This window comes from Dromiciops gliroides, chromosome 1 (assembly GCF_019393635.1).
Source record: "Dromiciops gliroides isolate mDroGli1 chromosome 1, mDroGli1.pri, whole genome shotgun sequence".
NCBI lineage: Eukaryota > Metazoa > Chordata > Mammalia > Microbiotheria > Microbiotheriidae > Dromiciops > Dromiciops gliroides.
In genome coordinates this window covers 2,780,304-2,806,822 of record NC_057861.1, presented here as the reverse complement: position 1 = coordinate 2,806,822, position 26,519 = coordinate 2,780,304, and the positions used below count along the sequence as shown (strand labels likewise).

The 26,519-nt window shown below is 52.5% G+C and overlaps 1 protein-coding gene across 2 annotated transcripts in view; it reads left to right on the top strand.

Annotated features, from left to right (window-relative positions):
- The window catches only part of PI4KA (phosphatidylinositol 4-kinase alpha), a 114,986-nt gene that overhangs the window by 6,352 nt on the left and 82,115 nt on the right, over positions 1-26,519 (top strand). For both annotated transcript variants that reach the window (XM_043981161.1, XM_043981154.1), the window contains exons 2-11: positions 4,935-5,051; positions 6,184-6,277; positions 8,833-8,921; positions 9,692-9,764; positions 10,858-11,117; positions 11,967-12,033; positions 18,415-18,566; positions 21,140-21,205; positions 22,683-22,779; positions 25,255-25,446. In XM_043981161.1, the coding sequence (XP_043837096.1) occupies positions 4,935-5,051; positions 6,184-6,277; positions 8,833-8,921; positions 9,692-9,764; positions 10,858-11,117; positions 11,967-12,033; positions 18,415-18,566; positions 21,140-21,205; positions 22,683-22,779; positions 25,255-25,446 (1,207 nt within the window). The remainder of the gene's footprint in view (positions 1-4,934; positions 5,052-6,183; positions 6,278-8,832; positions 8,922-9,691; positions 9,765-10,857; positions 11,118-11,966; positions 12,034-18,414; positions 18,567-21,139; positions 21,206-22,682; positions 22,780-25,254; positions 25,447-26,519) is intronic.

Here is a 26,519-nt window from a genome sequence, read left to right as displayed (position 1 = left end):
TAGGAACAGGCCTAGCAGTGTGGGTGGCTGTAAGTCACTCAGTAAGGGTCTGTGTGTGAGAGGCAAAAGGCCTCCCCTGGCTCACTGTGGTTTTTTTGTTTTTTTAGTGAGGCAATAGGGGTTAAGTGACTTGCCCAGGGTCACACAGCTAGTAAGTGTTAAGTGTCTGAGGCCGGATTTGAACTCAGGTACTCCTGACTCCAGGGCTGGTACTCTATCCACTGTGCCATCTAGCTGCCCCCTGGCTCACTGTTGTGGTGCTGGGTGACTGGGCTGCATCCGTTACCCAGGATGTTTGTGATGGAGCTGACATGCCATGGTGAGTGGCCAGAGCCTTGGATGCCCAAAGAGCCTACGGCCAACAGGGCACTAGCTGTGTGGCCATGGACAAGTCATTTTCCTTCTGAATCTCAGGCAACGTTCTGAGACTCCCTCCCGTGTCAGAGGGAGCAGTGAACGCCTGGATGAAGTCGCCAGAACCGGACCTTTGACAACAAGGGGATGGCTCAGTTTGCTAATTGTTTTCCACTCGCTGCTGCCGTGTCTCCGAGCCTTTGGGAAGGGCTCAGGCCCTTTTCCGCCTTCTCAGAGAGCCCCTGGGCCGGGAGTTCCCAGGTCTCCATCAGACTGGCCATCAGCCACCCCCAGCTCGGTGACCTTTTGTAGGGACACACTATTGCCTTTCTCCCTCCTTTTTTCAAAGGGAAAACATTTTTTTTTCAGAAATCTGCAATAATATTGCTCAATTTCATTTTCCACCTACAGTGTTAAAAGCATTTCTTTGTTTTTCTTTGGAGTCCAATGTCTTTTTTTGGCTGATGGGGAAGCTGGTTGAGGATCAGGCTGTAGCTAAGACAAGCTAGTCACAACCCTCTGCCAGGGTCGGAAACAATTGAGACGAGAACACAGACCTGCAGCTTGTGAGGGAAGACTCTGCCGTTTGGCTGCATCTCTTTCAAATCACTGGTGCCTTTTGGACTCACTCTCTGCAGGCCGTGCCCTTGGCTGTGCTCTTTGCTGCCAATGAGGTCCCTTTCTTAGGGTCCAGCGGGGTGGCCTTCCATTATTGTGGTGAGTACGGGCGCTGTGGCTTCCCTCTCTGTCCGTTCCTGTAGCTCCTCGCATGCTTCTCTGTCCTCAGCACGGTCGTCATTTCCGAGAGCCACAGTGGGTATGGCCATGTGCTGAGGGAGGGCACCGTCTGCCCGGTTTCTGGTTCTTTGCTACCACAAAAGGTGCTGCTCCGAGTCTTTGGGTGTAAGTGCAGCTTTTATCTTTTCCAGCCTTCTACCTCCCTCCTGCTCCTCCCACAAGACCCTCGGTCTCTCGGCACGGGGCAGAACTCTCTGGCGGCCCCCAAGGCCCGGAATGTTCTCCCTCTTTATTCTGGGTACTGACCTGCCTGGCTAAAACCCCACCTTCTGCAGGAAGCCTTCCCCAGCGGGCTTTCGCTCTGCTGGTCATTTCTACAACTCGTTTGCATGTTGCCATTGGACGGCAAGCTCTTGGAGGGCAGGGATTGCCTTTTACCTTCACTTGTATCTACAGCACTTAGCACCGTGCCAGGCCTGTAGCAAAACTTCTTAACCAAATGTAGGGGTCATGAAAAATGTGGCAGAAAATGCTTGATTTGTATCCCTATTTTATATACCTATGTACCAGGAGTCATGTAAAAATGTCTTGGGTGAAAAGGGGTCCTGAGTGGAAAAAGTTGAAGAAGCCCTGGCTTATTAAATGTTTATTGACTGACTGAATGATCTTGCATTTTATGCCCAGTATTAGAATCTCTGAGTCAAAGATGTGGATGTTTTTGTCACTTTATTTGCATAATTTCACATTACTTTCCAGAATGGTTGGGGTGATTCACAGCTCCACCAGCAATGCACCCGCGTGCCTATCCGACTTCAGCTCTCCCTGTGCTATTTCTTCTTTTTGTCATCTCTGACATTCTGCAGGGTATGGGGCAGAACCACAGGATTGTTTCATTTGGCATGACGTTACTCTTCTCATTAGCGATCTGGAGCTGTCTTGAGGTTGTGAATAGTTTGCATTTCTTCTTATAGGAGCTTTTTGTTCATGGGAAATGGCTCTTAGTCATATCTCTGTATCTGTTAGTTGTTTATATGTCTTGAATACCAAACCCTTACCTGAGAACTTTGATACAAAGATTTTGTTCCTTTCAGCACTTAGATGCATTAATTTTGTTTGTGCAGAAGTTTTTCAGTTTTATGTAGTTAACCATTTCATCTTCTATAATTCTCTTTCTATAATTCTCTCTCTCCCTTCTTTAGTTAACAATACACCTTCTACCCATAACTAAGAGAGATATAGGATCTGTTTCTTTTCCAGTTTTCTAATGATGTGATTTTTTAAAATTTAGTATTTTATTTTTTCTCCAATTACATGTAAAAACACTTTTTAACATCTAATTTTGAAACTTTGAGTTCCAAATTCTCTCCTTTCCTCCCTCCCCACCCCCTTTGAGAAGGCAAACAATTCGATATGGGCTCTACATGTGCAGTCATGCAGCACATCTCCATATTAGTCATATTGTGAAAAAAACAGACCAAAAAAACCTTAAGAAAAATAAAGTCACAAAAATGCTTCGACCAACATTGACAGCATCAGTTTTTTTCCTCTGGAGATGGTTATCATTTTTCATCATAAGTCCTTCAGAGCTGTCTTGGATTATTGTACTGCTGAGAATAACTAAGTCATTCATAGTTGATCATCTCACATCATTGCTGTTACTTAGTATATAGTAAATTTCACTTTGCATCAGCTCATGTAAGTCCAGGTTTTTCTGAGAGCATCCTGTTCATAATTTCTTATAGCATAATAGTATTTCATCATAATTACATGTCACAATTTGTTCTGCTCTTCCCCAGTTGATGGGCATCCTCTCAATCTCCAATTCTTTGCCACCGGAAAAGAGCTACTATAAATACTTTTTGTACATATAGGTCCTTTTCCTTTTTTAAAAAATCTCTTTTTGGATACTGACCGAGTAGTGGTATTGCTAGATCAAAGAGCATGCATAGTTTTATAGCCTTTTGGGCATAGTTCCAAATTGCTCTATAGAGTGGTTGAATTAGTTTACAACTCCATCAACAGTTAATGTCTAATTTTTCCTATATCCTCTCTGGTACTTGTCATTTTCCTCATCTCTTCTATTAGCCAATCTAATAGGTATGAGGTAGTACCTCAGAATGATTTTGGTTTGCATCTCTCCAATCAATAGTGAGTTAAAACATTTTTTTTTATATGGCTATAGATAGCTTTGATGACTTCATCTGAAAAGTTCATATCTTTTGATCATTTATTAATTGGGGAATGGTTCTTATTTTTATAGATTTGATTCAGTTTTCTGTATGTTTGAGACATGAGACCTTTATCAGAGAAACTTGCTTCAGAATTTTTTTCAGTTACTATTGCTAACTGTATTTCCCTCCATCCTATTCCCTCACTGTCTATTATTATTCTATTCTCTCTCTCCTTTTGCCCTGCCCTTCCTCAAAAGTGTTTTGCTTCTGACTACCCCCTCCTCCAATCTTCTCTCCCTTTTATCATCCACCGATCTCCTTTTATCCCCTTCCCCTCCTGTTTTCCTGCAGAGTAAGATAGATTTCTATACCCAATTGAGTGTGTATGTTATTCCCTCTTTGAGCCAGTTCTGATGAGAGTAAGGTTCATTCACTCCCCCTCATGTCCCCCATCATCCCCTCCACTGTATAAGCTTTTTCTTGCTTCTTTTATGTGAGATAATTTACCCCATTTCACTTCTCCCTTTCCCTTTCTCTCAATGCATTCCTTTCTCACCTCTTTATTTATTTTTAGATATCATCCCTTCACATTCAACTCACACCTGTGCCTTCTGTCTGTATATACTCCTTCCAACTGCCCTAATAATGAGAAAATTCTTATGAGTTACAAGTGTCATCTTTCCCTGTAGGAATGTAAGCAATAAGATTTCCTTTTCCTGTTTACCTTTATGTTATTCCCTTGAGTCTTGTATTTGAAAGTCAGATTTTCTATTCAGCTCTGGTCTTTTCATCAAGAAAGCCTCAAAGTCCTCTTTTTCATTGAATGCCCATTTTTTCCGGAAGGATTATACGCAGTTTTGCTGGATAGGTGATTCTTGGTTGTAATCCCAATTCCTTTGCCCTCTAGAATATCATGTTCCAAGTCTTCTGATCCTTTAATGTAGAAGCTGGTAAATCTTGTGTGATCCTGACTGTGACTCCATGATGCTTGAGTTGTTTCTTTTTCGCTGCTTGTAATATTTTCTCCTTGACCTGGGAGCTCTGGAATTTGGCTAAAATATTCCTGGGAGTTTTTATTTTGGGGTGGATTCTTTCAATTTCTATTTTCCTTTCCTGGAAGATGATGCCTAGGTTCTTTTTTTGATCATGGCTTTCAGGAAGTCCGGTAATTTTCAGATTATCTCTGCTGGATCTATCTTCTAGGTCAATTGTTTTTCCAGTGACATATTTCACGTTGTCTTCTATTTTTTCATTATTTTGGTTTTTTTTTCTCTTTTTCTTGATTTCTCATAAAGTCACTAGCTTCCATTTGCTCAATTCTAATTTTTAAGGAGTTATTTTCTTCAGTGAATTTTGTGCTTCCTTTTCCATTTGGCCAATTCTACTTTTTTTTTTGGCGGAGCAACGGGGGTTAAGTGACTTGCCCAGGGTCACACAGATAGTAAGTGTCAAGTGTCTGAGTCAGATTTGAACTCAGGTCCTCCTGAATCTAGGGCCAATGCTTTATCCACTGCGGCTCCTAGCTGTCCCTCTCTTATTTGATTTTCAAAGTCCTTTTTGAGCCTTTCTATGGTCTGAGACCAATTAATATTTTTCTTGGAGGCTTTGGATGTGGGAGCTTTGAGTTTATCTTCTTCTGAGGACATTCTGCATTTTTGATTTTTTGAACAGGTTGAGAAACTGCTCTGCATGTGCCCTGTTGATTTTCATGGCATTTTCCAGTTAGATGAACGTCGGAGAGATGCTGTCATCGCTTTGGGGATTTTTCTTATCGAATCAAATCTGCAGGTATTGTTCTAATTTGATTGTATGTTCTTCACGATCATTTACCTGATGATGAAACACATTGCTCATAGGAGACTTGATTTAAGGCATGAGATTAAAGAGAACGGGCCACTCAAAAGAATTTAAAATCAAAAGGGCATTTTTGTGCTGTAGAACTTGGATTCGGTCCACGTTATTCTCACATTTCAGGAAGAGGTGTAGGCTTAATGAGGGTACGAAATTTTAAAGTACATTACAAAGGATTCATTTTATTTAAAATACTTTTTTCCATTGTTTTTTGCAATTCTGCCTGAAAACCATGTCACGATTTGGCCATTTTGTTTATCAGTGGAGGTGAAGTCACAGGGAGAAGAAGCATACCCAAATTAAAGGTTAATCATCAGTGTTTGAGCAAATGCTTGTCAGACTGTTATTAGAGAGCTTTTCTTCCCAAATTATCGATATTTAAATTATTCTGTTTAACCAAAAAAGCGCAAGCATTCCACAGCTATTTGAATACTAAACATGGGTAGTTCTTTTAATAAAGACATGTCTTTAAAATATTAACATTCATGTTATACATTCATGCTGTTTCAGGTATCATTTTATGTCCTCCTCCCCCCAGCTCCTGTTCCAACCTGTTTTTTCTCTCTTCAGGTCCCCATCTCCTTTGTCATCACTGTCTCTTTCAGCAGACTGTCCACCTTGATATTCCTTTTCTCCTCCATTCTGTAACTCCAACCCCACCCTAACTTCCTCAGCTCTCTGTCCGTCTTTGGCTGGGGAAGAGGTGGCCCTTTCCCTGTTCCCTCCATCCACCACCCTCCCTGGCTGGCCTCCTCTATCAGTCTCTGCTTCCCCATGCCTAGAATTGCCCTCCTCTCCAAACTCCCAGTTTTCCTTGGTGCTCAGTCTGGGTGCACTGACTTCTCTCGGGACTCCCCGGTACTCACTCCCTTGTATGTGGGAGTGTTCCTTCAGCCGTTCTTGTTGCTGGACTCCTGGTATTGAGGGCAGGCCTTATGTCCCTGGAGCCTGGCTCTTACGCCGTGTTTGTGGGGTCAGGTTCAGTACTTATTGGGGGTGGAGGTGGGGGTGGTTGGGGGATAGATCTGCTACTGGGTCCTTTTTCATCACGCATCTCTTTCTTTTTCAGCACAAAGAACACATTGTCCCCTACCTTCTTCGCCTTCTGAGAGGGCTCCCCAAAGTGCATTGGATCGAGGAAAGTGCTGCACGGAAAAAACGAGGTGGCGCCCTGTTCATTTTACTTTGAATGTAGCTGAGAAACAGAACTGTGCAAAGAGCCATTCCCACAGGGCCACTCAGTGGTCTCATTAGACCCCGTGTGATTTTACAGCCCAGGCTCCCATATTTAGAGTGCATGGATGAGCATGTGTCCTTTTGGCTGTGACCTGCAGACATTTTGCTGCCCCTGCGCTCCTTAGTCACTGCCTCCCATAAGGAGGTACTTGGGGACCTTCCTCATTTGTTCCCTGGCATCTCCAGGATCCCAGTGGGTGTCTTCACATCGGGCTGTCCACCGTTGGTAATCCTGTAAGATCCCCAGTGCTCAAGTAGCACACTTCCGTGCCTCCCAGAGTCCTTCTGTGAGACTTCACTTTGGGGTGAGGGTGGTAGGGAGAAGGACCCTGGGTTCTCAACCTGCCCACCCCAAGCAGGCAGATTGGATGCCCTGGCAGCTTCTCCTGTGACAGAGGTGCTTGGACCTTGGTCCTGGCTGCAGACTGAGGCTCTAAACATCTCCTCGTAAGGAGGCCAACGTGGGACTGTGTCATTTTGATTTTTCTTTCAGAATCAAAGGTGGCAAGGTGATTTTTTTTCCTTGCTTTATAGCTTCACTTCTTTTCTGTCTTGGTTTCCTTGAAGTCCCTCATTGTTGTCCCGTGTATCAGGATTATTTGGGGGCCAGAGGAGTATAGAGGAATCTTAGCCCCCCTTCCCCATTTTACAGAGAAGGAAGTGGGCCCAGAGAGGTTTGCAGTCACACGGCAGGTCTGTGTCTGAAGGGTCATTTGAATCCAGGTCTTCCTGACTCCAAGCCCAGTGCGGTGTCCTATGCACGACACTCCTCTGAGTCTGACAGCCTTCCCTAGGCAGTAGTGCCTGGTAGGTCATTAGTTGTTAGGGTGCTGGCCCCCCTGGATCTCAGGGCTCTTATATGTCTGTGGGGAGCCTGCAGAAGCCTTGCCACAAGGAATGCCAGGCCTGGGGCCCTGCTGGTGCCAGCTAGTGCCCATTGGGCCATGGGCTTCTTTGTCTGTGCATGACTGGCCTCGTGCCATCCTTTGGACATGACTCAGGCTCCTCAGGAGGTAAAGTCCAGAAGGGATGGCCTGGCTTTAGGACGATGCTCGAGGTCTGGGCACGCTCTTCTTGTAGAAGTCCGTCTTCCACTTTCCCCTCGGTTTTCAGGTGGTGAGTCACAGAGCCGCTATGTCTTTGGTGAATTATGCCTGTACTGATGAGCGTAAACACAGCTATAGGGCACAACCTGGTCAGTGATTGAACACGTTGCTCACGTCCCAGGCACTTGGGCACAATCATTGGCCCATGTTTAGGGCAGCATGGAGGCACCCCTGGTTCTCTCTCTCTCTTTTTTTGTGGGGCAATGGGGGTTCAGTGACTTGCCCAAGGTCACACAGCTAGTAAGTGTCAAGGGTCTGAGGCCGGATTTGAACTCAGGTCCTCCTAAATCCAGGGCTGGTGCATTATCCACTGTGCCACCTAGCTGCCCCTGCCCCTGGTTCTCAAAGGCTGGGCCAGGCCTGACTCCAGTGACTGGCTCTGGCCCTAAGGCGATGCACTGGTAGCCTGGGCCACCCATGTGGCTGTCCTCATTGATCCTTCCTCCTCTGATTTATGTTCCTCGGAGGAAGGGAGATGCATGGAAGACATTATGCCGGAGGCCAGATTAGGGGAGGACTCGCTGGCTCAAGAACCATAGTAGTTTAAAGCTAGAGTTTCTAAAGTGGCCGTTGGGCCGTTGACGTGAAATCTCTATCCTTTTTGAGTCTGAGCCGTTGGTGGTGAGCTATTAGCACATTTCCCCAGAAACCATTGTGAAAGAAAACACAGACAAAAAAAAAATGCCAAGAAAACTAAAGTTTAAAAAAAGACTTGGGATTTGTTTTCCAACTCCATCAGTTGTTTTCCATGCTCCATCAGAGCATTTGTCATCAGGAGTCCTTCGGAATTGTCTCGGATCAAGCCTCACAGTTGATCATGTAGCTGTATTCTGCTGGTTCTGCTCACTTCACTTTGCATCAGTTTGTATAAATCTTTCCAGGTTTTTCAGAAATCATCCCATAGATCATTTCTTTGTTGTTGCTGTTGTTGTTGTTTGTTTTTGGCTGGGCAGTTGGGGTTAAGTGACTTGCCCAGGGTCACACAGCTGGTAAGTGTTAAGTGTCTGAGGCCGGATTTGAACTCAGGTCCTCCTGACTCCAGGGCCAGTGCTCCATCCACTGTGCCACCTAGCTGCCCCTAGATCATTTCTTATAGCACAACAGTATCACATCATATTCATAGACCGCAATGGCTTGTTCAGCCATTTCCCAGTGGATGGGCATCCCTTCCGTTTCCAATTCTTTGCCACCACAAAGAGAGCTGCTATACATATTTTCGTACAAATAGGTCCTTTTTCTTTTATCTCTTTGGGATACAGACCTAGCTAGCTCCAAATTCCTCTCCAGAACGGTTGTACCAGGTGACAGCTCTACTAAAAGTGCAGTAGTGCCCCAGTTTTCTCTGGGGGTCCTTTCTGATTCCTTATGTCTCATAGGCATGCTCCCCGTCGCAGAGAACTTCAGTTTCTGCTTGGTGACCTTGTTGTCGGATGTGGCTTATCAGGATTCTACCCTGCGGAATGAGGTGAGGGTCGACCACCATTGCCAAGCCTTCTGTACGTGCAGGTCCCACTCGAGCAGGAGATGCTCATGTACTAGAGTGGGATGTTGGGGCACGAGCAGTGCTCAGAAGCCAAGCCTTAGCGGGCTACACCTCCCAGCCAGCAAAGATTGACTGAGCTCCTTCTCTGTGCTGGGTTTGCCAGCAGAGCCCTGTCTGTCCCTGCCTGGCAGGCGCCCTGGGCACTCCATACTCTGTCAGGACAGGCTGTTGTCTTTGTCATGGAATGTGTGCGGCTCCTCTCCGGCCTTCAGGGCCCGAGCTTTCATGGTTGTGGCCATTTTGGGTGGAAATCTTTTTCAAACACCTCATTAACCACGTAGACTCCCGAGCTGAATTGGACCTTTTCTTAGACTCGGGGCTGTGCTTGAGAGCATCTGTCCCTGTGCTGTCCAGGCTCTGCCCCCCCAGCCCCACCCCTGCTTCTGGAAATCCTTGCACCTACTTTTCATCTTGGCGGGGGGAGGGGGGGGCTCTTACTCCCTCACTCTTCACTGTCTCCTTTGGCTTTGTGCCTCTGCCCCCGTCTCCAGTCGGCCTCTGGGGCAGATCAGATGGCTAGCTGTTTGGTATGGCGTGCGGTGGGCCTTCAGAAGGCTCTGAGGGGAGGCCGAAGCAATGCCGGAGAAGAACTGGACAGAGAATGGGCTCTTCCTTGGGGTGGGGGGTCAGCATTGGGCACGGCACCCCATTATCTGCATGAGATTGATTTTGTCTGCTTTCTTGGCCATTAGATTTTCGAGACAGTTTTGCATGTTTTGAACATCCTTTTGGGAATGTGCAAGGCTTCAGAGATACCGGAAAAGGGTACGTTTGTTATTCTCACATGGTTCTACCCAGGGGCCGTTGCTGCTCCCTCTCCCCTTTCTCTTCTCTCTCAAGTTGGGACTTGTCCCAACTCTCCTTTTGTAGCTACTGACTCTGTCTTGTGGCTTGGACTTGCATCCCACCCATTTTGTCAGGGTGTGCATGCATGTCCCTCCTCTCGAAGGGTGGTCTGGGTGGTTCCAGGCAGACCCACTCCCTGGGATGGCACGGCAGCCCGTGGCTTTTCTCAGTAGCATCACAGGCCCATTTTAGCCAAGCCTGACCCAAGGAGCAAGAGCATCATCCGGAGCATGTTAGGCTATCAAGGAGTCAGTGAAGGGCCCTGGGCAGGAAATGCTTGTCTGTGACTTTGGACAGAGAGGGCCAGCAAGGCCTCTCCCCAGGCGGGCAGCTCTGCTGGGCCGGGGACCGTTCACTCTCCTCGACTCAGCTGGCTGTGTGTCCAGTGGGGATGACAACCACCAGGGATGTCGGGAGGAGAACATGCCACCTGCATCCAGTGCTAAGACCTGGGAAGCTCTCAGGATCTGGCTTCTTGAAGGGCCCAGCCCTCCTCTGTGCCCATGTGTGAAGTGGGGATAATGGGGATAAGGAAGCTTGTGCTATTCCTCCTCCACCAGGGCTGGTGAAAGTCAGATGAAGTTGGGGTACCAGAGAGCCCCGGGTCTTCCCCAAAGGCCTGGCACAACCCCTTCCCAACTTAGTATTAGTGACTAGTGCGTCTGAGGCCCTGGCCACGCAGCTTGTCTTCTCTCTGCAAGATGGCAGTGTCAGGGCTTGTTATCCAGGTGTGCACTCAAGCTGGCAGCTCCCGCCTGATGCACAGCAGCCCGCCCAGGGAGGCCTTGCCCATTCTGGGAGGGTCTGCCCTGCCCAAGCTAACTGGGTGTCCGCTCAGCCCCTGGGTGTCGACTCCTGTTGCTCCCTCCTCAGGAGATGGTTGGGGCCCCTCCCTCTCATCTGGGCCCCCAGCCCTGAGTGCAGGGCCCAGCCCTTGGCTAGTGAAGTGTCCGCTTGTCACACGTGACTTTGCTTCTCTTTAAGGCTCTGTTCCTCGCTCCCTCTATTCCAGAGTACCTGTGCCGCTACACGGTGCCCTGCCTTCTGGGCATCTCACGGGCCTTTGGGCGCTTCAGCCTCACGGAGGAGCCCCTCCTCTCCAAGCTCTTCCCCCAGATCCCACCGCAGTCATTGAAAGTCCCTGAGGAACTGGAGGGCATTCGGAGGCGCTCCTTCAATGACTTCCGCTCCATCCTGCCCAGCAACTTACTGACCGTGTGTCAGGAGGGCACCTTGAAGAGAAAGACAAGTAGTGTCTCCAGCATTTCTCAGGTGCGTCTGGGCCTCGGGGTGGCTGGGAAAGGCAGTCGTGTCTAAATAAGACAGGGACACCGAGCACCAGCACAGGCTCACATCTCCTCTTGTTGATGGCCCAACTCGCCGATCTCAGGTGTGGGAGCGGGCACCGGGCCGGGCTTTGCTCCCTTTGTCTCGTGTTGGTGATTTTTAAAGGTGTAGAATTGGGTGGTTTTGTGAGTTCAAATCCAACCCCAGATAGTGCCTCGCTGCGTGACCCTGGGCAAGTCATTTTGCCTCTTCTGCCCGTTTCCTCACCTGCACACATGAAGATAAGCATCAGACCTGACCCACCCCCACAGTGACAGGCAGGCTTCCGAGTGGATCGAGTGAGATGACATTGGTAAAGCTCTTTGCACAACTTCAGGGCGCTCTCAGTCCCAGCTCTCAGCATGCACATGCTCACTCTACCAGCCGGATGATCAGATTCTTCTCAGAAAGAACCGCTACTTTGCTGCTTTTCAGTATTTTTACAAGGTTGGTGGCAGCACTGTGCCCCAGAAGGACGATCAGGTATTACTGTATGGTCAGGTCTCACCACAGGGGAGGGGGCAGAAGACCAGGCCATGTGCTCCCAGAATCCCTCCAGGAAGCAAAGACTAGACAGAACAGGGCAGGGCCCTGTCGGGGTGCACGTGGAGGCCGCAGAGTTTGCCCTCCAGAGAAGGGGCCTGAGGGTAGCTAAATCTTCTTTTCCTTTCCCGACTCGGCCCCTGCCCTCACAGGCCTGGCCTGGAGAGGCCCACACCAGGGGATTGCCTGCCTTGGGTGGGCCGGCTGACTGAGCTGCTGTAATCAGGGATCCTGTCTGCCGGTCTCTTTCAGGTGAGCCCTGAGCGAGGGATGCTGCCCCCTCACTCTCCCGGAGGATCCATCTTTCACTCCATTGATGGTAAGAGCGTTTCTTTGACCTGAGAGTAGGTGGGTTGGGGGTGGGGTTGCACAGCGCCCCAGTGTCCTAGAAGAGCTCGGGCCCAGGGGCTCCCATGGTCTGGGTGTGCGATGGGACAGCAGAGGCGTACTGGGGACGCTTTATCACCATGAAGAGCTCGGAGGAAGTGGCATTTGCTTCACTCTTCCAAAGCTGCGGAGTTCCTGTGGAAGCTGTTTTCCTGTCCTGCCCCCACCCAGGTCCTCAGACCCTGTGTTGAGCAGCCCCTCACATGGCCCACCTGCCTAGAATGAGTCTCTATTGCCCTGTAGAATTACAGAGACTGATCCCACCCTCTCGCCTCCCCACTGCAGGATCCAGTGGGGATCGTCTTTCCAGTGACAGGGAACTCACTGCCCACGTCCCTGCTGGCTAGCTAGCACTGTGGGCTGAGACCTCCAGACAGGCAGTCCCCCTGTCTTGTGCTCCCAGCAGTCCCTCGAGTGACCGCCCCTTGGGTCTTTGAAGGCAGCCCCTTGCCCCGCTGCCCTGCGGCTCTGATTCCTTTAGCTCTCCTGCCTGTTTGCTTAGAGGTGCCTGGCGGTCATGCTGTGCTCGAGTATCAGGTGGAAATGGCCATAGAAATTGATCCGACTTCCTAAGCATACAGAGAAAGGAAACTGAGGCACGGGTTGGGGAGGACCTTTCCAAGATCATGTCACAGTCAGGGAAGGGGTCTCCTGGCTCCACAGCACCTTCTGGGGATGGGAACACTTTCCTTTTCTTTCTTTTCTCCACTCCTGGCATGAGGCTTGGCATAGGCTAAGCTCTTCATAAGGGTTTGTTGAAGGGCATCATGGCTTCTCATAGTGAAATCACTAGCAACTGTTCATGGTTAGGGTTTGATCTGAAATATGTCCCTATGTTCTCCAGCGCCTTCCTCCTGAGCATTGGCTGAGACGTGAGTTCATTGAGAACTTGATCTTTCTCCTCCCCATCGCCGTTGGCCCCCTGCCCCCCAGGTCCTGGGAGGGGTAGTGAGTCCTCTGGTCTCGGGATCATGGGGGTGCCGGGCTCCCTCCCTCCTGAACAGGCCCCATCTTGGTGTTCCTTTCGATGTGGACCCTACTTGTGAGGTGCAGAACACGGCCTCGCCACCAGCGCTGGGCCTCTCTCTTACGCTGGCTATTGCTGTGGGCCCAGCCTCCTCCTTTCCTACCCTGCCCACCTGGCCTTTGTGGGGGAGCACAGGCCACCTGACAGGGAATTGGCCTCCTGCTCCTCCCAGGCCAGACACCCAGAGGCAGCCGACTGTGGTCAGCGTGGGCACTTCTTGTCGCCCAGATCTCCTTCACCTTCCGCTCAGGCACCAGGGGCTTCCCTAAGGTACTCGTGGCCTCCTGCCCCCTCTCGCCCCTTGGCTTATGTTGAAGAGTACGCCGGGGAGTCGGGTGTGAGAAGATAGGATGAGGCTTTGAAAAGCAAACCGCATTTTGTATTCAGTCCTGGGTGCCACAGAGAGCCACTGGAGTTTACCGGGTCGGGGGTCATGTGGTCAGATCTGCGCTTTAGAAAAATCCCTTTAGGGGCTGAATCTCCATTGATTCCCTCTGGTGGACTGGAGTGGGGGGAGCCTCCAGCCAGGCCGACCCACCAGCAGCCATTGCAGTAATCAAGGCTGGAGGTGGTGAGGGCCTTTACCAGGGGGGGGCAGTGTCAGAGGAGAGGAGGGGGCATATTTAAAAGCTACAGGGAAGGTGAAATCCACAGACCCTAGCAAGAGATTGGATCTGGAGGGTAAGAGCTGGTGAAGATGACTCTTGGGGTGCGATCTGGGAAGATTGGGAGGAAGGTGGGTTCCTCTACAGTAGTAGATAAGTTAGGAGCTGGAGAGGGTTCAGGGGGAAAAGAATGACTTTGATTTTGGACGTGCTGAGTTCAAGATGTCTGCTGGACATCTGGTTTGAGGTGTGAGAAAGGCAATTGGAGATGAGAGGTTGGGGCAGGAAAGGTCGATTTGAGTCATCAGCCTAGAGATGGTCATTTCATTCATGAGAGCTATGCAGGTCACCTAGTCAAGTAGAGAGAGAAGATGAAAGGAGAGGGTCTAGCACCGAGCCCTGAGGGACGCCTCCACTTAGAAGGTGGGATCCAGCAAAGGGGCTGGAGGAGGAGAGCCAGGAGAGAGAGATGTCCTGAGAACTAGAGAGAAGAGAGTGTCAAGGAGGAGAGAGGGATGGTCAGTGCCCCAGGCCGCAGAGAGGTCAGGGAGGAGATGGATGGAGGGGGACGAAGCCATTGGGTTTGGCAGCTAAGAGGTTGTTCATCGGTAACTTTGGAGGGAGCAGTTTTACCGGACTGATGGGGTCAGAGCCCAGAGTGCGCGGGGTTAAGACGTGAGTGAGAGGAGAAGTTTAGCCACAAAGGGCCGGAGAGATGGAGGATGATCGTTAGCCAGGGTAGAGGGGCCGAGTGAGGGGTTTCTCAGGATGAAGGAGACGTGGCCATGTTTGTAGCCATAGGAAATGAGTCCATAGAGAGGGAGAAGTTGAAAATAAGTGAAAGTGGGGATGACTGAGAGAGGGGCTGGTCTGTTGGAGGAGATGGGATGGAATTGGCTCACTATAACAAGAAGAGGGGTCAGCCTGGGTAAGGAGGGAGGTCCCTTCATCCTGTGAGACAAGGGTGAAGGAGGAGAGGGGCAGAAGGCACCTGAGTGATAGAGGAGGAGGGGGGGGGGGAGAAGAGGAGCTCACAGCGAATGGCTATAATTTTATCTGTAAACAATGACGTTCTCTGCTGAGGGGCTAGAAAGCGAGGGAGCCCTGGGAGATTTAAGGAGAGAAGGTTGGGAAGTGCCGCTGTGGAGAGGGGGAGAGCGAGTGGGTTGGCGAGGTAGGGTAGGATCGCCGTGCATGGCGAGGCTGTGTCATAGACCCTGTCGGGATGGTCGCGTGATTCTTCCACCTTTGTGAAGGCAGTGGGTGGTGCGGGTAAGCGTTGGCCTGGTGCAATCAGGAATAACCTAAAGGGGGCTGGGAGGCGTGTAGGGACTAGGGACTCAAGGGAAGAGGACAGTGTAGAGTTGAACCAGTTCTCCAAGGACTCAGCAAGAGGGGATAGTGGTTAGTTCAGGGCGGGGCAGCCAAGGGAAGAATTCTGGAGTCAGGGGAGGGGAGGTCGCCTTGGGGATGAGGAGTAGAGTTTTGTAAGAGAAGGCAGAAGGAGAGATGATTATGGTCCGATGGGGTATATGAGAATGCTTGAATATGGAGGTGGTGGTTTGATTGAGGGTGTGAGCCTCTGGGTGTGACTGAGGTGGGTAGGAGGAGGTGCTCACAGGAGGAACTGAGTGATTAGGGTGATGTTTGTCCTGAGGATGGGGGCAGGAGCTGGGGAGGACGCAGACTGAGCCGGGCACTGAACTCAAGGCCCCTACCCATTCTGGTGGCCCTCCTGTGGACACTGTAGCCTCATATTGTCTCCCTTATCTGTGGTGCCCAGAGCTGAGCCCAGGACTCAAGATGGTCTGACAGACCAGGGGCACTTCACTGTTCTTGGCCCTTCCTAATGGAGCCCCGGATGCCATTAGCCTTTAAGCCACCACATCCTTCTGCTGGCTCATACTGGGCTTGTAGTCCACCAGAATCTCTTTCAGGAAAACTTCTGTTTATCTATTCTTTTTTTGTTTGTTTTGTTTTGGTTTGGTTTGGTTTGTTTTGGCTTTTTGTGGGGCAGTGAGGGTTAAGTGACTTGCCCAGGGTCACACAGCTATTAAGTGTCAAGTATCTGAGGTCAGATTTGAACTCAGGTCTTCCTGAAAACAGGGCTGGTGCTTTATCTACTGCACCATCTAGCTGCCCCCCAAGTTCTCTTTTATTTTTATTTTATTATTTTTTTTTTTGTGGGTCAGTGAGGGATAAGTGGTTTGCCCAGGGTCACACAGCTAGTAAGCATCATGTGTCTGAGGCTGGATTTGAACTCAGGTCCTCCTGACTCCAGGGCCGGTGCTTTATCCACTGTGCTGCTTACCTGCTCCCCTTTTATCTATTCTGCTCCCCCTCTTAATACATGTGAAGTTGATTTTTTTATTTACTATGTATTCCTTTTGATTGAATTTCATCTTCAATTTAACCCAGTGCTCCAGCATGGATCTTGTCCAGCACATTAGATGCTCTTTCCAGCTTTGAGCCGCCTGTCAGGTCTATGACCTTTATCTAGGCCTTTGTCCACCTTTGAGAAAGATGTTAAATAGCCCAGGGCCTAGAAGAGAGCCCTAGTGCAGGAGGCCAGCCATGCCAATGTGACCGCTCTCCAGTCCGGGCCATCTACCTCCCTCTGAATGGTCACCTACTCCACCTCTTTCTCCGGAGAGCTCTCTCCAAAGCTTTGCTCCTACCCAGGCCAGCCCTTTCCACGCATTCCTCTTTATCTAAAGTTTCATCATTTTTCTAAAAAAGGCAATGACTTGTCCCTGATGAAGCTGGCCTGGTGGGCACCACCTTCCTCTCTTTCCAAATGTTCAACAACCATTTCTTTAAAAAAATTCATTTATTTTTTTTCTATCATTGAAAATCTGCCTTTGCTCCCTCCCACCTTCCTGCCCCTTTGAAAAAGAAAGAATCACAAATATACGTAGTCAAGCAAAATAATATCCTAAGTGAGCCATGTCCACAAAATGTGCCCGAGTCCATCACGTGTCTGGTGGGGGCAGCCATATGTTTCATGTGGAATCCTCGGGACCCATGTTTGATCGGCGCCCTGGGCTCCCACAGCTCTCACGGCTGTTTGTCTTTCCAGTTCTCCAGCCAGCTCTCTCACGGTCCTTTTGACCATTTTTCCAGGACTTAACATCAGATTATCAGACTGTTCTTTACCCTTCTCTTTGATAGTCAAGACATTTGTCCTCCTCCATCCCGGCCGTGGCGCTTGTTCAGTTGTTTCAGTTGTGTCCAGCTCTCTGTGACCCCGTTGGGGGTTTTCTTGGCAGAGATACTGGAGGGGTTTGCCATTTCCTTCTCCAGCTCATTTGACAGATGAGGACACTGAGGCAAGCAGGTTGAAGTGACTTACCCAAGGTTACCCAGCTAGTAAGCGTCAGCAGTTGGATTTGAAGCCAGGACTTCCTTAATGCAGGCCTGGTGCTCCCTCCACTGTGCTCCCTGGCTGCCCGAGTCTTATACTTCTCCTGTTTTCAGTGGCTCAGCAGTCCCATCTGCCTTTTCTTTCCAAACCTGAGAGTCTCGTTCATCTGGGCTGCTTCATGTCAGTTCCTCTTTCCCTGTCTCCCTTCCTTGGGTACCCGCTTTCTGCTGATCTTCACCTCCGTGTCTTCTGCTTCTCAATCTCCCCATCAGGGTGGCTCCCAGGACTCTGCCCTGGGCCCTCCTTTCTCCTCCGTCTAGACGTCTGAGCAGATTCAGCAGCCAGCTCTTTCTGATGAATCTCTCGTCTGCTTTTTGGGCCCCATCCACCAAGCTTGCTTCTACCTGGGAGATGGGTATCTCAGAGATGGGTCCACATTGTCTTTCCTGCCCTCTCTATCGTCATGTAGACCCCCACTCTTCTCCCTGGCCTCGTCTCTCTTCCCCCCTCCCCGCTACCTCCAGGCGCTTGCCAAGGCCTATCAGTTCTACCTTCACTCCCATGCCTGGTGCAGGCCCTCACTGCCTGGTGCCCGCCTGTTCCTGTAGCCTTCTCCTAGGTGTCAGATCAGTCTTCCTACAGTGTGACCCTGAACGTGTTCCCCTCCCTGTCTCTAGTGAGCTCCGGTGGCTCCTGTTGCCTTCTGGATGAGCTTTCAAAGTGTTCCTGCTCCCTTTCTGGTCTGCACACACCTCCAAGTCCTGTACAGTCCTGTGGCACGAGATGCTTTTCTCTAAACAAGGAGCTTCCTCTCCGAACCCCATGTGTTTTCACTGGCTTCAGATCCGAGCCAACATCCTTGCGCCTTTGGGCCAGTTGTGCATTCTCTTGGAGGGCATATATCTGTGCCCTTCTGCCCCTGCAGCCCAGAACCCACTCCCTGAGGCCAGGCACTGTCTATACTTGGCTTAACTTCCTATCTGGTACACGGGAAGCGCTTAGTAGGTGCTTGTTAGCCTGGATTGTTGGCACCATATCCTGTCTGTAATTTTATTGGCGCAGCGTGTCAGCACACTGTCATCCCCCACATTGGACCCTGAGTTCCTTGGCGGCAAGGACTAGTTTTCACATCTGGGTTTTCTCTGTTTCATCCCCTGCACTTGGCACCGTGCCCACCCATGGGAGGGGTCTGACCAATACCCATCGGCTGCCTGCCTGGCCGGCCCTGGGCCCAGCCTGGAGGTGGGGCTGTTGGGGAGAGGGCACGGCACATCCCCTGGGGGCCGCTGATCAGGTGTTGGTCTTCGTTCTCCTCAGCCGGGCCTCTGTTTCCTGAGGGGCAGGCCCTGGAATCGGATTGCTACTTGTTCACCATCACCTCCAGCTTCTCTGTGTCGCCGCTCATCCCAGGCTCCATCTCTGCCGAGTACAAGGTTCCCCTGCAAATGCTGCGTGACCTCCTCACCTTGGTAAGTCGTGGGGGTGCCAGGGCCCGTGGAGCCCTCTCGGGGTGCGTGCGGCTCCGATCCACAGATGAATGACGGGGGCAGGAGGCGAGTGGGAGCTTTAGCATCTGGGGCCCCCATTGCTCCCCCTCCTCCTGATGTTGCCAGGCCTGTGAGGGATACCCCCCACCCTCATGTTCCTCCCCTTGGGATCCCCTTGATCCTTCCCTCTGTTCTGCCAGTCACTTTACCTGGGCCCGTGTTTCTTAAGTGTTGCTGTGTGCCTGGCACCAGCCAATGTGCTGGGGCTATAAGGAGGAGCAGAAACAGCCTCTGCCCATAGGAGCGAGAGGACGCTGGAGCGGGGCTGGGGCTGGGGAGCCTCAGCTTGGGTGTGGCCTCTCTTCTCTCCCTGCCGCCGCCCTCCCCCCCCCCCCCAGGTCCGTCTTTGTGCAGCAGGATTCTGGACACCTTCCTCCTGCTCACCTTTCCTGGCATCTTCTTCCTGCTTCCTTTGCCTGGCATTCAGGGCCCCCATTATGGGGTGCCCTCCCCTTCTAGCCTCCCTCCTCTCACCTCTTTCCAGGACACCTTGGGCAATTCTACATCATCCTTTCTCTTTTCTCCCCACCTGCCTGGGGAACCCCTGCCTAGCCTTGAAGGCCAGAGGCGAGATCCTTGTGCCCCTCCTCCCCTCCCCCCAGAGAGCCCCGCAGCCCATGCCAATGAGCCCTCCGTGTCTTCTTGCTCATCAGAATGCGCTAACATGTCACGCTTCCCTCCAGTGACCGGCACGGCCTCTGCAGGGGTGGCCTCCACAGGATAAGTCAGAGGCCGCACTGTGGCTGGCTGGGGCGGGTGTCGGCCCCATGGGCCCAGGGCGGCAGCGTGACGGGGTGCCCCCGGCCGGTCCCTTTGGGGCTTCTCCCTTTGGAAGCGTCCTGGCTGAGGGCTTTGCCTGGCCATAGAGCCATCAGGGAGATGCTGCCCAGCATGAGGGTGGCCCCGCAGGACCAGGCCCTGGTCGCAGACACCCTACTTGGGGCTGTTGGCACTGAAACAGCGACCTTTGGTGGCTCTAGAGCCTCCTCGCCAGGCCCTTCTCCCCAGGGGCTCTTTGTGCAAGGGCCCTGGCTGGCCAACCTCACCCCATCCCAGCCCTGCCCTGACCCCCTAAACATCCGTGCCCTCCAGGGCCTGCTCTGTCTCTCTGGTGTGTCCTCCACTCTGGGGAGCCGGCCCTGAGGGATGAATCAGCCTTCTTCTCTGGAGCTGCCAAGGAGAACATTGCTGTGAATCACTGAGAGAAGACGGGCACGCCCCAGAAGCCTTCCCTCGGGGGAGGACCCCCCTCTGAACCCCCAGAGCTTCTTTTCAATACAAACCGGTGTGAACAAACCAGGACGTCTGGGAGAACAGTTCTGATCTTGGAGTTTGATTTCTTGGCCCTGGATAAAAGGAAGTGAGGGAGGAAGGGCTGGAGCCGCTGTCAGGGGCTCCCCCCAGGCTATCCCAGTGAGACCCTCCTTCTCCTGCCTCAGAAACGCCCCATGTCCTGGGATCTTTGAGTTGAGAGGGGCCTGTGCTCTCCTGCCCATGGGCCCCTCAGGTGCAGAGAAGGCAGCGCTACAAGCAGCCCTGGCACTGCTGGGAAGCTCCCAGCATTGGGCAATGCTGCTTCTGGGCCCCTCCCATGGAGAGAGTGTGCTGGGGGTTATCGAAGGGAAAGCGCATTCCTACACATTTGTTTTAACTGGTAGAGTGTAAGTTTCCTTGTAACCACTTTCACTTCTCTCCTGAAAGTCAATCTCGGGGCTGCCAGGGGGCGCTATAGTAGATAGAGCACTGGCCCTGGAGTCAGGAGGACCTGAGTTCAAATCCTGCCTCAGACACTTGACCCTGGGCAAGTCACTTAATCCTCATTGCCCTGCAAAAAAAAAAAGAAGAAAGAAAAGAAAGTCAATCTCATTTGTGGACATCCTCTATAAATAGTTTAGATCTTCTCAAAATGCCCACAGTTAAGGGGGCAGCTAGGTGGTGTAGTGGATAAAGCACCCACCCTGGATTCAGGAGGACCTGAGTTCAAATCTGGCCTCAGACACTTGACACTAGCTGTGTGACCCAGAGCAAGTCACTTAACCCTCATTGCCCTCCAAAAAAAAAAAAATATGCCCACAGTGAATAGGCAGGAAAAGCATGGAAGTGGCATGTTTGCAGAAAGCTGTAGGCATAAGCGGCTTCCCCAGAGTGCCCAGAGTGAGTGCCCCCATGTGCAGTGCCCAGACTCTCTGTGGTATGGGTGTGGGGGAGGGAACACAACAGTAGACTTCCCACAATGCCCTTCTCACCTCCTCTGGGGTCTCCAGCAGCCTTTGTCACCCCTGCTGGGACTGTCCTCCAGGTTAGCGCCTGGAGCATCTGTGTGTGCCAGGGGGGCTGCCATGGGGGCTCTTGTGGCCCTCCTACAACCGGTCTTGCTTTGCATGATGCTGCTGGACGACGTGCCCAGGCTGTCACTGGGACTGCCTCACCCCAGCACGGTCCTTCTGTGCCCGGGTTTTGTCTGACTCTGGTTTCCTCCTTTGTTTCTTTGGTAGGTGAAGAAGATTGTAGAGGAACCTATTCTCAAAGCCTTAGATGCTGTTGTGACCGCTGTCACAGAGGTGGGTGACATATGTGTGTGTGTGTGGAGCTGGGAGGGGCCTCAGAACAAAGACTTAGAATGTTAGCTCTCAGGGCAGCTAGGGGGCGCCGTGGAGAGAGCACCGGCCCTGGAGTCAGGAGGACCTGAGTTCAAATTTGACCTCAGACACTTAACACTAGCTGTGTGACCCTGGGCAAGTCACTTAATACTCATTGCCTCACCCAAACAATACACACACACACACACACACACACACACACACACACACACTGTTAGCGCTCTCCAGAGCCTGAGAGTTCATCTAGACCCAATCCTACTCATTTTGCTGCTTGGAAATATGGGATTCATTGAGGGATGAGGTGACTTGTCCAGGGTCACACACACAATTTGCAGTAGAGCCTGAACAATTAGAAAGAACCCCTCTCCAGACTTGTGCTTTCTCGCTGCTCCATGTGTGAGACAAGCATCTCCTTGATGTCAGAGGGTCAAAAGTGATGTTTTTCTTAGCTTGTGAAATGGAGCAAACACCACCCGGCTGTGGAATCTTTGGGGGGGGAGGGCATTGAGGGCTAAGTGACTTGCCCAGGGTCACACAGCTAGTGTCAAGTATCTGTGGCCAAATTTGATCTCATCCTCCTGAATCCAGGGCCGGTGCTTCATCCACTGTGCCACCTAGCTGCCCCTTCTGTGTGTATTTCTTTCTTTCTTTGTTTTTTTTTGGGGGGGGCAATGGGGATTAAGTGACTTGCCCAGGGTCACGCAGCTAGTAAGTGCCAAGTGTCTGAGGCCAGATTTGAACTCCGGTACTCCTGAATCCAGGGCCAGTGCTTTATCCACTGCACCACCTAGCTGCGCCTCCGTGTGTATTTCTTCATCAACCCTTCCTTACCCATTTGCAGTCCCCTGTTCCCTGGTTGTGCTGAACCGGAGGGACCCCTGGGAGTGAGGCCCCCCCAGGAGTGAGGGACTCCCTGGGAGTGAGGCCTGGGATGCAGACCTGCAGCCAACAAGAGCAACCCCCGCTCTTTCTTGTTTCTCCTGCAATATCCGCTCCTTGAGGGCGAGCCTGGTCTCCTGGGTGCCGCGCCTTGCCAGGCCAAGCCAGGCCAGAAGAGGAGCCTGGCTTTTTCCACAGATGCCTCTTGTAGCCTCGGGTCCAAGTCCTGCCCCCTCCCATAGCTGGTGGGTGACAGGCCCAGTGCCCTTCTCTGCTGCTCCATTTGCCGCCCTCCCCCTACTAGGACCGGCTACCAGAGGGTCCAACTATAAGGGTCTGAGCAAGGAGAAGGAAGGCTGGACCAGGGGGTGGGGAGGCCCGTGATGCCGATGCTGGTGTCCAGCCTCCGGCCCTGGGTGGTCGGGCAGTACTGAGGGACCATATGTGGGAAGGGGCAGGGCGTGTCCTGGGCTCAGGCTTGGTCTGCCTCTGGCATGTGGGTGTAGGCACAGGGCTCCAGAGCCCCCTTCCCCCGTCATGTGTCCGCATCTCCTTTCAGGCCAACCCCAACACGGATTTGTACTACTCCACCTTTAGCGACGTTCTCTATGTCACCATGTTCAAGATGCTCAGAGACACCTTGAACTACATGAAGGGTAAGTGACAGTCGGGCAGAGGGCAGCTCTCCTGGCTCGTGGGCACAGGCCCTGCACCAGCCTCTGGCTCAGGCAGCCCTGCCCCTCCCTCTGTCTGCCGGGTCTAGAGCCTTTGTGCGAGGAGTGACTGCCCGCCCCACAGGCTGCTTCCTCGTGGTGCTACGTCTCCGGCTCTGCCGTCTGCACGGGTGCTCACAGGCTTTTCTTCCTGGGCCCAGGTGGGCCCCATGGAGTACGGGCTAGGAATGCTCCGTCTCTGGTCACCTTCCTTCCGCTGGGCCCTCTCAGTGACCACTCTCTTTCCTGAGGTGTTATCTCCAGAACCAACCCTGGTTCCCAGTCAGTCCACAGGCCTCTCCATGGAGCACGGGCATCTTTCAGAGACGAGCCCCCAAGGGTCAAGGCCAACGCCCTCAGTTTACAGTCAGGGAAGCTGAGGCCCAGAGAACTAAGCCACTCGCCCCAGATGACACTGAGCCTCTGACTCTGTGGTCGGCGCTCTTTCCAGAAGGCCGTGGGTGCCACCCCAAAGCGGCAGGGCACACACCCCCTCCAGGCCCCTGGCCCAGCTCACTCCTCGGCAGGGCTTAGGCCTTGGCCAGTCCCCCCCGCTGGGAACCACGTGTGCCAGCCCAACCCACCTCTGCTCTCCTTTTCCCCCAGGCCGGGAGTGGAGGTTCTGTCTGATGCTTGGCCCACCTCTCCCCCTGAGGTAGGAGAAGGGGTCCTGGTCACGAGGGGTGACAGCGGCCAGGCTGCGTCACAGCTACCTTCCTCTCATTCCTTCAGCCTCAGCAGTCATCCCTTGATCAGTGGTGGTATTGGGTCGTTTTCAGTCACAGCCAACTCTTTGTGACTCCATTTGGGAGTTTTCTTAGCAGAGATACCCACTGGCTCATTTTACAGATGAGAAACTGAGGCAAGCAGGCTGAAGTGACTTGCCCAGGGTCACAGGGCTAGGAAATGTCTGAGGTTGAATTTGAACTCGAGTCCTTCAGACTCCTGGCACAGTGTTCTGTGTACTGTGGCGCCCCCTAGCTAGACCCCCCCCAGGGCTATTAGACTCTATGTAATAAAGGACATTTTGATTCTCATTAGTAAAGTGCTTTGGGGCTGTGGCTGAATCAATTGTCTTTATGTTCAGTTCTTTCCCTTTTTGTCTGATTCCGTGCCACCCTAAACCTAGAACACCAAAGTGTGGCCATTGACAAATAGTTGGTGACAGCTGTGTGTTCTCTATTTCTGGTGACCCCTGGACCCAGAACCAGTGCTTGCTCCCTGACCTCTTTCCTCCCAGCAGTCTCTGTGAGTTTCAGTCACATGGCTGGGGCGGGGCTAGCACAAAGCAGACATGCCCACAGCAGGCCACTGCCCACCTCCCTCCCCCTAGTGACGGGCTGGTCCTGGAGCCTCTGGGAATGCCCCTTCCAGCTCCTGCTCTTGTAGCCAAAGAACTCTGGAGGGAGGGCGTGTGAGGAATTGGTCCCCCAGCCCCTGTGGGCTCTGAATCCCCGGCCTCCTGGACGTTGACCCCAGGTCTTTGGCCTCCCCCCCATGCTTCCTCCCATTGCCCTGCCTGTCTGCCATGAGGCATGTTCTTAGAGGTGGGAACGGTCTTGTCAGGATCATGGCTAAGAGCCCCATGGCTTATTTAGGGGTTTTCATCGCAGTCACCACTGAGCTCACTGTGGATGGTAACTAAGCTCTACTCTCAGCTGCAGGTCCTGTGGTGGCCGGCCCAGGTTCACAGGTGCTGCTTGTGGTGTGTCAGGCAGGCCCGGGCTGGACCACAGGGCCCCGTGAGGGCCTTGGGGAAGGGCCAGCCCAGGTCTTGGAGCCAGCACTGGTTGGCTAGACGTCCAGAGGGGCAGAGATGACGGGGAGGAATGGGCATTCCTAGGTGAGAGGCTCTGCCCCTGGCCTGTAGCAGAGACCAGGCCCTGAGCCCCCTCAGCATTCTCTGTCACCCTCTCTTTGCTAGGCTGGGCCGTCTTTTTCATTCAGACCCATTTTCATGAGCTGCCTTCTCCTCATTTGGCATCAGCCTGGAAGATGATCTTGGTCTGCAGACCCAAGGGCTTTCTGCTTGCCGGCCGCCCCTTGCTGGCTCACCTAAGCCGGTGTGTGGCCTGCTGATGCAGAGCCGCTGCCCCGGGGTGCTGGCCTTGCTCTGCCAAACTTCTCCCTGGTGGGCCCGGTTGAAGGAAGTAAAGATTTCAGCAAGTTGGCCTTTTTTTGTTTTTAATTTGAGACCCATCTGCAGCCCTCTCCTAGGCTTCCATTGCTCCCTGGTGTTGCAGGGTCCCCTCCCCAGGCAGCTTCAGGAGGTCCAGTCTGAGCGTGTCCCCAGAGGCCCTTTGGGGAAGGAGGGGCAGTGCTTACAGGGGGGCAGGTCACATCCCATCAGGCCTTAAGAGGGACTGCGATGCTGGTGTCGGTGCCTCTGGCCTGACACGGTCCATGTCTGCTCTGCAGATCTCCCGATGTCCTTTGTGAAGGAGGTTCACGACTTCGTGCTGGAGCAGTTCAACATTAGCCAGGCGGAGCTGCAGAAAATCCTCCATGATGTTGATCGCATCCCAAGCGAGCTCAGCCCCTTGAAGCTTCGCTGCCAGGCGAACGCGGCCTGCGTAGACTTGATGGTGTGGGCCGTAAAGGACGAGCAAGGTGTGTGCACGTGCGTGTGTCATGTGTGCTTATGCATGTGCATGCACAGCTATGTGTGGGCTGGGGCTGGGGGCAGGGCACCTCTCCCGCCCTTCCAGACCCTTCAGAGTTAGGCCCCATCTAACCCTTGGTCATTTGATTCCTTTTGTTTGCTCTGTAGCTCATACTGGGCTCTTTCCCGTTCTCCTGACATTCCTCTTCACTTACCCAACATGGCAGCTACGTGGGCCTGCCCACCACTGCCACACACCTCCCATGCTCTCTCGCCTCCCCTCCATCCCTGTGTGTGGATGCCCTCCCTCTCCAGGGTAGCTCCCCACCCCCTGCTCTGACCCCCTGGCACTTGGGGCTCTCCTTCTGGACTGAGCCTTTTCTCAGCACATCTGTGGGGCATAAAGGGGCAATCGGGGCAGAGGAGTTGGGCCTCGGTGCCAGGGCTTCCAGATTCGTAGTATTGGCTCCTGGCTGGGGCCCAGCTCTGTGAGGGCTTTCCCATCTTTCGATAGGGAGGATGAGATGGCGGTGCTAGCCGGTGTGGGGCGCCCTTTGTGGTCCCTAAAGCACCATTTCCCCCAGGTGTATTGAGGGGCCAAGACCTTGTTTCCAGCTGCTAGAAGCCTGCACGTGGGCGCCTCATGATGTCCATTGAGCGTAGAAATGAACAGGAAAAAGGGGTCTGGTGGGGCCCAGAGCAGCTGCCCCCCTCCCCAGAACCACTGTTCTCACAGAAGATTCTGTAGAAATGTCGCCCTTTTCCGGCCCTTCGCTGGGATGTCGAGAGGAAGAGGGAGGGGCCCGAGGAGAGGCCTGAGCAGCGTCTGTGGGGAGGGGAGCAGGTCGGCCGGGCCCCAGTGTTCCTGGAGCCTTGTTCCGCTCGGTTCTCAAGGGTAGCACCTGGGGCTGGCCTGCATGGAAAGAGGGTGTCCAGTTATTGCAGGTAGCTTCACTGGGGAAGGGGATGCCTCCACCGGAACTGGGGATCCCTCCCTGCCTCCAGCAGAGGCTGGGGGCCCACTTGTCAGCAGCATGTACTAGGCCACCTTTGTGGTCTGGGACAAGCTGGTAGGGAAGGG